Source organism: Coenobita brevimanus, chromosome 90 (genome assembly GCF_032717465.1).
Source record: "Coenobita brevimanus isolate Jiangsu-jjx chromosome 90, ASM3271746v2, whole genome shotgun sequence".
Lineage (NCBI taxonomy): Eukaryota > Metazoa > Arthropoda > Malacostraca > Decapoda > Coenobitidae > Coenobita > Coenobita brevimanus.
In genome coordinates, this window is record NC_137043.1 from 34896799 (window position 1) to 34909085 (window position 12287).

The 12287-nt window shown below is 39.3% G+C and overlaps 1 protein-coding gene across 1 annotated transcript in view; it reads left to right on the top strand.

Annotated features, from left to right (window-relative positions):
• The window catches only part of LOC145411521 (transcription initiation factor TFIID subunit 4-like), a 72270-nt gene that overhangs the window by 13663 nt on the left and 46320 nt on the right, over positions 1-12287 (top strand). Inside the window, exon 3 of the mRNA XM_080281533.1 lies at positions 7639-7732. Within this exon, the coding sequence (XP_080137659.1) occupies positions 7639-7732 (94 nt within the window). The remainder of the gene's footprint in view (positions 1-7638; positions 7733-12287) is intronic.

Here is a 12287-nt window from a genome sequence, read left to right on the forward strand (position 1 = left end):
CCCAGTGGGTCTCAAATGGCAGTGATCCAACTGCTGAGAACTGACTGTTATTTAAATGTAGGTTACCAGTAAAATTTAATTACCAATACTGTGTGCAAATTATTAATTACAGTTTGGTACGGTACGTTGATTGATATATGGCAAATACTTATGCTCATTATGGTACTTGTAACTTATTTTGAGCCACTACCATTGCTGCCTAAGCTTTCATATTGCCTTGTAATTCTTATGGTAGATGGATAGACTCTCTCTCTCTCTCTCTCTCTCTCTCTCTCTCTCTCTCTCTCTTTCCCTCTCTTTCTCTCTCTCTCCTTTCAGGCTGATTCTTTGTAACATAGGTTACCTCCCTTGAATGGTTTTGTTATAACTAATATAAACTATACCTCATATGAGGCTTGCAGCTTGGCCCGTGCAAACCTTCATTGTGCCTCGTATGTCTATCTCAGCAATGGTTAATCATGTTTACCAGAGGACAATTTGCCATGTGTGATATTGTTCTGTTTTTTATTGTTCATAGTGCTACTGGTATGGTGCATTTAGTTATGTATCTGTCTTATCTTGAGTTCTTGTTTTGAGTGTTACAGAAAGAAATGTTTATAGAAGTGTTACCAGAGGGATACAAGCCCTGGGTGTTTAATATGGGAAACGAGTCTTCTAATGTTACAGCTATACTAATTTCTAATTGTTCCTCATTTGCGTACAGTGCTTACTGGTGTTTGAGTTATGGCTTGTATCTTGCAGTACCATTAAATGTTTTGTTAATATTTCTGTGGGTTTGGTCAAGGAAATGCACAAATTGCACCAGTTATCATGATCTGCATGTCCTTAACCCATGAACTGGATTGCATATTTTTAGTTTATTCATGCTGTCTTCAGACAGCTTTATTCAGATTAGATTGGCTTTTAGAATTGGAAGAATTAGATATAGCCGTCATTATCTCCTTGAAAATTTGAGGTACTGTACCTGATTTTTATAATTAGAAAAAAATGGGAAGTACAGTACTTGTAGCAAGAATAAAGAATGAATTACGTCATTGGATCCTGGAGGATTCGAATCAGGTACGGTAAGAACATTGAAGCCACATTGGTTTGCTTACAATAGATACCTCGTTGCCATAATTATCCTGTTGGTGGCCATTGATGTGTATACTTGGCATTGAAATATATTTGTTTTGTTGAGACTGTTGGAATTAATATCTGTGGAGAAGTTCCTATTTATTTTATTAATACAGTGTTTGTGCGTGTTTTTTTTTAATCGACTGCTTTCTAATTTTCCAGGTTAAACCTTCTATTTGAATTAGTGGAATTTTAGTTGCAGCGGCCTTGTATTTGGTTTTACTCTCCTTACTCCAGTGACGGTATTAGAATGGGTGGTTTTCTTGATTGCTAATTTAGGCAGTGATATCGAGTACTGCAGTTGTTTCAGTGCATAGTAAAGTACAGCACAGTAGGGCCTCGCAACTAGCAATCTTAAGAGACTGGTGAAACCTCACTAGTCGTGAAGCCACTAGTTTGGAGGCAAACTTTATATAGCGAAAAATGAAAATAGACAGGAACAAGTAGAAAGCTCGACTTTTTTTCCATTTTTGTCTACATTTATCCACTAAATAGTCACATTTTTATATACTTTTTGTAATTAACAGGACGGAGCAACAAAAAGTCACCATTAAATGCTCAAGAATGCAGTTTATTGAAAGAAAAATTTAGGAGTTGGGAGTGCGCATGCTTACTGGGAGTAAGCGCCACGACCACCATCGCCACCCTCCTCTCCACCATTGCCACCCTCTCGATCATCAGCCTTTCTCCGTATCTCCTATACTGTAGTATCTCATCATCACTTTCAAATCCTTCATAGTCATTAGGTTCAATGGGGCTGAGTGGGGCAACATCATTTGGTCTTTCATCTTCATCGATTGCGTTGACAGCTTGTCTTACCGCTTCATGTTCCTCATTTTCTCTACGAAAATAGCGAGTGATGAGTGCCTGTTGACTGGCTTGTATCTTTGCCATGAGGCTAGCGAAAACTGTGAAAAATGGGGGTACCCAGGTATAAAAAAAAAGGGCAAGGTCACACTAACGTAGCGATGGGCAGGACAACAGTGAATCAAAACACGCCATATGACTTGCTTGCTAGATGCGGCTCACTCGCTAGACAAGACTCGCTTACTAGGAAAACAAGTCGGAATATGCCTCGCAGCTTGCTTGCTAGACGATGATTACCACGAAGTCGCAGGTTTCGAGGTTTTTGTCACTAGTTATGAAGCTGTAGACAGTTTCTATCCCCTTGAAATCGCTAGTCAGAAAAATGTTAGTTGCTGGGCCCTACTGTATAAGGATAGATGACTCCCCCTGGAAAGGTGTAACTTCAGTACCATAGTGTCATTACAGTAGATCACAAAATGTTTGAAATAACACAGGAAAGGACAGTCAGTTAACCTGTGGATTGGGCTCTTACCTTTTTTCATCTCTCCCCTTGGTATGCAAAAAATGATTTTTTTTTTTTTTTTTCCCTTAAACTTGAAGATAAACATCCAGGGCATCATCTGGTGAAAAAAATAATAATCTCTCTCCATTTTTGCTTAGGGCCATGCGTAAGCTTATGTAGGGGAGTAGTGAAAAAATGAAGAAAAAAAAAAAATTATTATTAACATGAAGATAAACATCCAGGGCATCATCTGGTGGGGGAAAAAAAAAAAAAAAAATCTGTGTAGCATCATGCGTAAGTTTGGATAGATGTACAGTAGTTAACGGTGATGCACAGCCAGCACAGCCTGAGCTGTGGCTTGCAACGCGACGCTTCATAGCCTGGGCTGTGGCTCACAATCCACGGGTTAAAAGCAGTTAATCTTCCATGATAGGTACTGTCATGTAAGTAAGTTAGGGGAAGTGCAACCATGAGCCAGGGTTACATCTGCAGTAAAGCTTTTGTACATCAGAAGTTAATTGGAAGTGGGATGAGGGGAAACCTGGCCTGATGAGTATTAACTTAAACTGTACCAGACTTTGTGTGTGTGTGTGTGTGTGTGTGTGTGTGTGTGTGTGTAAGCAGTATTAAACACCTCCATAGGTAGTCTGATGTAGCCATATGGACTTGAGACACTATCAGATATAGAATAGTATACACATTAATTTAGTGCTGGATTCAGTAGCATGTTCATTTGTAAGTGAAGCAGGTGATTCATTTACCCTGTCTACTGTAATTGACTAAATTGCCAGTCAGGGCAAAGGTTACATGATTTTTCTGTGGTTCAGATCTGCCAGAGGCAACTACAGTATATGCCTTGGAGGTTGTAGACTGTTGCAGCAACCTTGAACTTTCTGAACTATGGTATCCTTGGTTTAACCATTACACCTCGTTAGGTAATATGGAACACTTGTTATTAGCTTTACTGTTGAACATCAGTAACAGCCAGTATTTCCTTTATATCAGAATAAAACTTCCATAAGAGGAACAGGGGGGCGCGGTAGCACAGTGGTAGCGTGCTAGACTTGTGATTGGGGGATTGCAAGTTCGAGCCTCGCCCGGGCTGCCGTGCCGGGAGGGGTAGCTCCCTCCTGTAACCCTAGCGGGGCTATATAGTCCAATACAGGGCTTAGCTCGGGGGAACTCCATTTCTCCCATTTCCATAAGAAGAACGTCCAGTGGGTTTGTGATTGATAAAAGTAGTCCTTCACTGTGGAAATTTATGTCTTTTCTGTTTGAAAATTTAATGATTACAGTATAAGTACTGTGCAGGTATTCACTAAAAAAAAAAACAAGAAACATCTTGGCATAATATTAGTGTAGTTGTGTGTAGGGATTGTCCAGAGCACGTTGGTGTGGTGTCTGATTATCATGTTCCCATTTTTTGCTATTACTGGGTACTAAATTTTCCATGCCATGTCTTTGATAAGCATGAAAAGTCAGATAGGTTGTATTGGTGTAAAGATGGCTAAACTTTAACAGTTTTGCTTTATTTTAACCCCTTAACCCCAGGCTCGGGGCTTGGCCGCTTACACTCCCAGCCTAGGATAATCAGTGATTTTTGGCCCGTTTTCAGATATTTACCAAAACAAAAAAGGCTACAAAACCGTAGTGTCAGAAACTAAATAGGAGATGAACGTACAAACCTTTGGCTATGCGATGACGTTATCAATATAATATATATATATATATATATGTATGTATGTATACACACACACACACACACACACACGCAATTTTGTAAGATATCTTACTAACTGTGAGGGTGGAGGGTGACAGGGGAGGAAAATACCCGCAATTTTTCAGAATTTGCTAGGTCAACTATAGTGGTCACCCGGGGTGTAGAGCATGTTTTGCTAGATAGACTGTGGTCATCACCGGGGGTTAAGGGGTTAAATAAACATTTAGAGTGAAAGTTCGAAATCAAACTTTTGAGACCATTGAAGGAAATTTCAAATACTGTACTGTACTTTATTGGCTTGGGGGGGGGGGATCAGGCCCTTAGTAAGTATAGAATGGTAAGAGTGAAATAGGTGAGGAGAATCAATAACTACTTCACTGTGTTGTAGGTCTCCATTACACACCTGCACAGAGCAACTCTGGTGCTGGAGAGGAATGCCTTCAAATGGTGGCAGTTATAAAACCAAGCTGCTCATCTGCTAAGTTACACAAAATCCCTCAACTTTCTCCATCCTTCCAAAAGGAGGATGGTGGACTGCAGGAGGGATTCAGCTATGACCTGCAGTCAAACTGGGTTCACATTCAAATGAACCTGAGGCTACTGTTACTACTACAGAACAACACTGAATAAAGACGATATATTTGTTGTTTTTTTGTATGCCATTTAGTTGTGTTTGTTTGCAGGTGATGTGAACAGTTCATTTACTTGCGATATATGTAAACACTCCATGTTGTATTTTTCCTATTTGTTGCCCTTAATATTATGCCTAGCACTAGATGTAAACAAGACTGCATGGAGTTTGTATTATTCCCATCTGTTGCCCTTAGTAATAAGCCATCAGTATGATATGTTTTACTGATTTATACTTGCTAGCTCCGTACCATTTGGGGAGACCTTGAGTAGTGAAGGGTATACAGTATTTAACTCCAGCTTGCAAAATCTCCAAAGCCAATGGTAATAAAGTTGTCTGAGAATAGCAATAATACAATGGAAATATTGTCCTTGGAAAGGCATTAATAGTGGTAGTTGTTGTAGCCCAAATTTCATCTGAAATGTGAATCCAATGGACCACAGGTTAAAGTTGCTTTCCTGTAGCTCACATTCTCCTTTTGGGGGACAGGGAAGTAGTTAGGGGGACATATGCATAACCAGGTAGCTTCATTGCCCAGTTATAATTATGCCACCATGTGAAGGTGCCCCTCACCAGTACTGGGAAGAAGGTGCTGAAACCACAAGATAACACACAAAATCAAACAGTGTCATGTTTATCCATTCCGAAACCTGTTGCAAGGCAATGTGACTGATACTGCTGCATTATCCACCATTGAAAGCAAGGTTTCACTGTCTCAATTTGCTAAATATTGATACTTTACAGAGAATCAGTACTCTATATAACAGTGAGGGTATGTTATGGAATCATTATCACTATGCTAACCCTATTGCCTACTAAAAAATCAGGTGCATAGGAATCTTGTAGTAGATTTGATCAGATTTATTTATTATACAAGAACACTATTTAGCAATAATTAGATGGTTCCTTCTTACAAGTATAATGCTCACTTTAAAGCAGATACCATACAGAACGTGTGTACCAAAGCCACCACATCAGTGTTTTTCCACTTACCATATCACTATATGTAGGTACCCATGTGTGTGCTTTTATGGATAGTTGGAACTAAGCAGTCAAACAATTATCCACAGTCCCTTTATGTAATTAGTTTATGTCTACCAAGTTCATATTTCATTCTATTTTTAGTGTGATATCAGGGTAATATTTGGGACATAAGAACCATGTTCTCATGAATTTGACACCTGCGTGTATTGTCTGTGATTTTTTTTTTTTTTCTGTTGATGTTGAAGGATGTTATTTTTGTTTTAAAGCTAGGACTGCTTTGTTCCAGCTTAGCAGTTAAAAGATAATAGAGTGTCATTAAGCTGTAACAAATTAGAGAGCATGAAAGGTTAGACGTATGCTTATGCTAGGATCCTGTGTGTATGCTGGTGTTGTAAAGGTTTTATTTGTAAGCTTGATGCCTCTTCCTCAGATATGTTTTTTTTTTTTTAAGGTGCACCTTGAACACGCTCGCTCCCCCAACCATCCCTGTCCCTGCTTGCTGTGTTTGTAAATACACATGCATACAAAAGGCCTTACAGATTCTAGCATAGGGATTGGACGGATGTGTGAGGGTAATCAGTCATCCTCAGAACACTTTGTATATTGAAGTCCTTCATTAGTACAGTTACAAGATTTCCAGTATGATAATGTTTTCCAGATTTGTTGCTGGACATTGGAGCTTGTCATTTTATTTTCACCAAACTATTCAGTAGTAGTGTCTGTTAGGTTTTCTTGGTATAGAACCTGTATTAATGGAGGTCTTATTGTTCTGAGAACTTTTTTCCAGTGTTAATTTTTGTATATATGGCACACTCACCCATCTTTACCCTTCCTTTTCTTCCCACCTACCTCTCGATAGCTGTGCAGAATGAAGTCTGTGTTTACCTAATGCGCTGTTCAGTCAGTTAAAAACACTCATCATTCTCAGCCCAAAGCTTGTAACAAGCAGCGAATACAGTTATTGTGAACTAATTTTGTTTATCATCCTTTTTTGATGCTGGGTATATACAAGCTTTGATCTTAGAAATGATGTTGTAGATGCAACAGACCACACCCTGTTCAGTCTCATTCTCACTTTGCTGTCCTATGTGCCAATTCCTGTTTTTTTTTGTTTTTTTCCCCAGTATTAATATTCCCCAGTTCTCTTCAGTTTCCTTTCTCCATGATTGTATCATCTTCCATATTTTTTCATTATCCTCATTTCTTCCATCTTAAATTTTTTTCCTTCCTCTAGCCTTGCTCTCTTCAGCTTGATATTGTGCCATACTTCATGTGTGGAATTTTCTTCTGTATTATATTTTTCAAATGCGTTCATGCATTTCTTTATCATTCATGTTCTTTTCCTTCATTCATTTACTCCATTCTTATTTTCCCACAGCATAACTATGTGTCCTTTTTGGCATATACTTTTCACATTCATTGTTTCATTTCTTCGTCCTCTTTCCCCCCCCCCTTTTTTATATATATATATATATATATATATATATATATATATATACACATGTGTATTTGTTCTTTCATGGCTTTTCCCATTGACAAACTTTCCTCTGTTCTTTCATTTCCTTCTCTCTTTGCATCCCTCCATTCTTCCATGTATAGTACTGTACATACCTGTGTTCCTCTTTCATCTTTATGTCATGTCTGCCATGTTATCCTTTTCATTTGCATTTCAATTTCCATCTTACTTTACTCACTTCTTAACCCTACATACTTGTATTTGTCTTTGGTGAATCTCACCATGGGCCCTTCTACTTTTTCATCTTTTATATCCTTCCTCCATCTTCCCTCTCTGGTGTGTCCCATCCCTTGCTCGTTCTCCCTGCCTGGTGTTGTGCCCTGCTTGATGTGTGGTCTCTCCCTCCGTGTCGGGTGACGCAGGCAGCTGGTCCGGTGGCGGTGAGGTCAGTGATGGTGACAGCCGCCGCGCCACTCCCCCAACAACGCCCCACCATCATCCTACAGTCACAAGCTAGTGTATGTCCCCCTCCCAAGATCCACCCCTTGTCTGCTTTGATACCCCTGTAGCTGCATGGTCCCTTTTACCTCTTTGGACCTCAGTACTGCTAGTCTTTCTCCCATTCCTATCCTTTTCCACTCCTAGTCCCATTGATCTGTGTAGTTCTGAAGTTGCATGGATCCCTATACCTTAATTTCTGTTAAATACATGCCCATATGCCCTGATCAGTCTGAAATCCTTTTATCTGCATGACCTATCCCTCTCCAAGTAAACCCACTTTTCTCTTATTGAAACGACCATATGTGCATGTTACCCCATCTCCACTAATGCTGGACAGAGATGCCTTCACTTGGTGACACCGAGATAAGCAGGTGTCTTTGCTTTCCTGTTGTACAAATATCCCTCAGTCCCCTAAAAGGATGGTGGACTGCAGAAGGGTAGCCTCAGTCTGCTGTTCAATAGGATTTTTGTCCAGATGAGCCTGGGGCCACAACAACAACAAATGCAATCCCCTCCTCCTCCCCAGCCCAGTCTTTCCTCATGTGTAATCCTTTGTAACTGCATTCCTCTTGTGAATGGCTCCCTACTGTCATCCCTACACTTACAGCTGCAGCATTCATTGTTCCAAAGATATTCCTGTATTTGCCATCTTTCATTTCTTATGCAGCTTTATCATTACATGTATTATTCATTAGCTACTTCACTAAACTGTTTTCTTCATATTTTTCTGATCTCTCATCAGCCTTCTTTATTGTTGCTTCTGTTTTAATTATTGCTATTATTATTATTATTATTTTTTTTTTTTCGCCTTGTGTATGTGCATTCGGTCCAGTCAGCCAAACTCAGCATGACATTGCTTGTGCATGTTTACCACATTAAGTGTCCAACTAACTTTGATGTGTGTATTTCCACATTAGTAGTGTAGAGTATTTTGATGAATCGTGAACAGTACTGAGTTTAAAGTGTTTTACTCTGTGGTCTAGAACTTTTATGGCATCTGGTGGTTTAGTGGGCAGTTGAGGTGCTCCAATCAGATTGAGCCTGTTCAGGTTTCTATCCAGGGGGTGGCTGGCAACACAGGATTCAAGCAGAATCATGTTCAGTCTCAATACTGTATAGGTATTTCTTTAGAGGAAGCATGGCATCATCTGATTTAAATAGATTTTGATTTGATTTAAACATAGTATCTCATCCATGTACTGCAAAAAATTTGTTCATTAGCATGAATACTGTAAAATGCATTAGTCATTGTCCTGAAGTGGATAATCCATTTTTCTGATTGCAACATGTGTTGATTGTAAATGGTAGCTAATGCAGTATTGTAGTGTAGTGCTCGTGTGCATGTAGTTGTTTTATATTCTTAGCCCTTTGACTGCCATGAACAACTTTGGTCGACAGAAAAATAAAAATTTCAGGGACGCATTTGGTGGAGTGTATGCCCCCCCCCATCCCTATATTTAACAAACCAGTAATTACTTTGCAAAAGAACAAGGTTATTTAATAAACTGTATTCAGTAAATATCTCATTGCACATGCATTTGACTATTATTTTATCTCCATGATTAAAGCAAGTAAAAAAAAAAAAAAAAGTGCATTGGTATTTTATTTTTGGCTAAAATGCATTTAGTGGTAATGCTGCTATGAATCATGCCACCCCCTCCCCCGCCAGAATGCTAGATCCAGTCTTGTCACTGACTGCCATAGTCAGCCAGAGGTGTTGATTAGGTACTATTTACAGTATGTGTGTGTATATATATATATATATATATATATATATATATATATATATATATATATATATATATATGTATGTATGTATATATATATCATTGTCATCATCAGCCATTGAGGTCCACTGCAGGACCGGCCTGTCCCTACCGAAGCAGGGACAATACAGCCAATGTATCTCTACCCAGTGGCCTAGGCTGTCTGGTAGAGACTGTATGTAGGGTGAGAAGTGCTTGTGAGTGTGATTGTAGTGTTGTAGTGGCTTTGGATGTGTGTGCAGTCTGTGAACCAAGTGTAATCGGCCCGCCTCAAGCCGATTGGGTGCAAGCATACTAGTATGCGACACTGGTTCAACCACAGCAACCTTTGTGTCCGCCAAAGTAGCAAGTGGCTTGGTGAACACTTCCCAAAGTTTATACAACTCTGGCGGGAGGCGAACCCGCGGCCACTAGCGTGCGAAATGCACTCTCTACCACTGTACCACAGAGGCTCATATACATATATATATATATATACTGTATATATATATATATATATATATATATATATATATATATATATATATATATATTCACAGATATTATCTAGTCTTTGTAACAAACATGACATATATCATTTGTTTCCCTTTGAACATTTTTTTAACATTACCAATTTATGATAAATTTGACATGCTATTAAAAATATTGCTGTTATTTGTCTTATGAGAAATGTCAGAAATGAATTTTTTGAGAATGAGTCATATGAATATAAAATTTTCATGGTGAAATGGCAAAATTTTGGAATGACTGATAAAATTCAGTAGCCAGAGGATTAATGTTGTGACATATTTTACTTTTTTGTTTATGCTATTCAGTTTGGAACTGAGTCCCTGTAGTGCGGAAAGTCTCACCTAAACTGAATAAAATTGTTTGCAGTTATTGAGTGTGAAGTGGAAAACATAATGAGATTGAAGGAATTAATACTGTGTGTGTGTGTTGGAAAAGTAGGTCAAATGTAGGGATGTTAGTCACCCATTTATGGGTACAATTCCATGAGCCAAAATTTCTGACAAGCTGAACAAATCATCTCTTTTATTTGTGTACCAATACACTGAGGGTGTTCTGTGTTCCACTTTTTGGGCATATTTTTGGAGCTGTGGCATGCATCCTTATCCATTACAGCTTGTCTTCATAATTTGTCAGTGTTCCTTTTTGCACTCCATAATTCATAATAGCCCACAGAACAGCTGTTTACAATGTCCCATTGTTACCTCTAATGCTGATTTGTCAGTTTTAATTATTTTAAAGTGGCAGTGGTACAGTAGATGATATATTGGAACATATCCTTGACTTACAGCAAGGAATTATGTATCGTGCCTTGTAAAACATTTTATTGGTGCATGGTTTTTACCTATAGCTTATGATGATCTATTTTGAGCATGAGTATGCTATATAGTGGGCTCGCACAGTACGCGAGTTCAGAGTACGTGAATCACATAGTATGTGAGTGACCGAAAATCATAACCATAAAACTTTGAATGTGCGAGTTTAGCCCACAATATGCAAGGCAGAGGCAAGGAGTGGCCAAAACCACTATTTTCCCTGACTACGCGACCCCCCTCCCCCAACGACGTGCCAATAGTGACTTAGAGGCTCATGGGGAAAGTGCTCAAGAGGAGTCTACAGTAAGATCTCGCCAATAATGACTTCCAACAATGACGTTTTTGATAATAACGGTAAGTTAGAATAGATGCCCAGTTTCTATAATAATGTTTGGATTCACTTAAATGATGGTTATTTCACGAATGCCAAGTTGATATACTGTCAATACATCCTTATCAAGATGAGGAATGAAACACGCAAACAAGAAGAGATTAAGGAAATCACCGAAAATGTGAGCAGTAGCGAGGAGGAGATGGAGGATCCTCCCCTCACCACCTCCCCTGACTCGCCTGCTGCCATCCCCTCCACCTCCACTGCCCCACCTGACTCACCAGCTGCCTCCACCTCCACAGCCCCACCTGCTTCACCTGGCATACCTGCAACCCCCACCATAATGACTGTTGCTGCATTCTGGAAGAAATATAACATTTGACAGGCCATAAATTTCTTCGTCAAAGCCTGGAATAATACAACATTGGCAACTGTTAAACAAGCATGGTGCAGCCGGGGCGGTGGCGGGGGCACTCTTTAGTGTGTTGCCGCGCCTCGGATCCCCTTTTATTATGGTCCATCAGGCCTTTTGTCTACTGTTGTTAAGGTGACTGACCATATATTTGTTATTGTAGCTATATCTGTAGTGTATGTCTGAAAAATTTTCCCTTTATTATGTCTCTGCGGATCAAAAAATGTCAAGGTATGAGGGGGTACCACCCATATGTAATTTTTCCCTTAAGATTATGTATTCACAGTGCGCGAGGACGAGGACTGCCCATCCACTTGCGTACTGTGAGAGCCCACCGTATTTATAGTGCCTGTCCCAATAAGAATATAATTGTTATTGGACACTACAGCTTCTTTTATCCCTGTAGGTATTTATAGAGCCTAAAGATAGTGCTTGACTCTATAAGTTTAGGTATTGATTTTGTAGTAATCTCTTCTCAGTACAGTATTAATACAGTATTTGTACTGTAGTTTTTGTGTCCATGAATGGTGCAGCATTTTAGTTTTCCTTGAGATCAGGAAGATTTTATATACAGTATACATATATTATTGTATAGTGGAGTTCCTGGACATTGTAAACACTCACTGCAAGGAAATCCTGTCCTGCATAATATGCTCCAGTGGCCAAGTGGTCAGTGTTGCTGACTGCAAAGCCGCCAGTCCATTAGCACCACGGTTCAGTCATTCAACTCAGGTGTCCA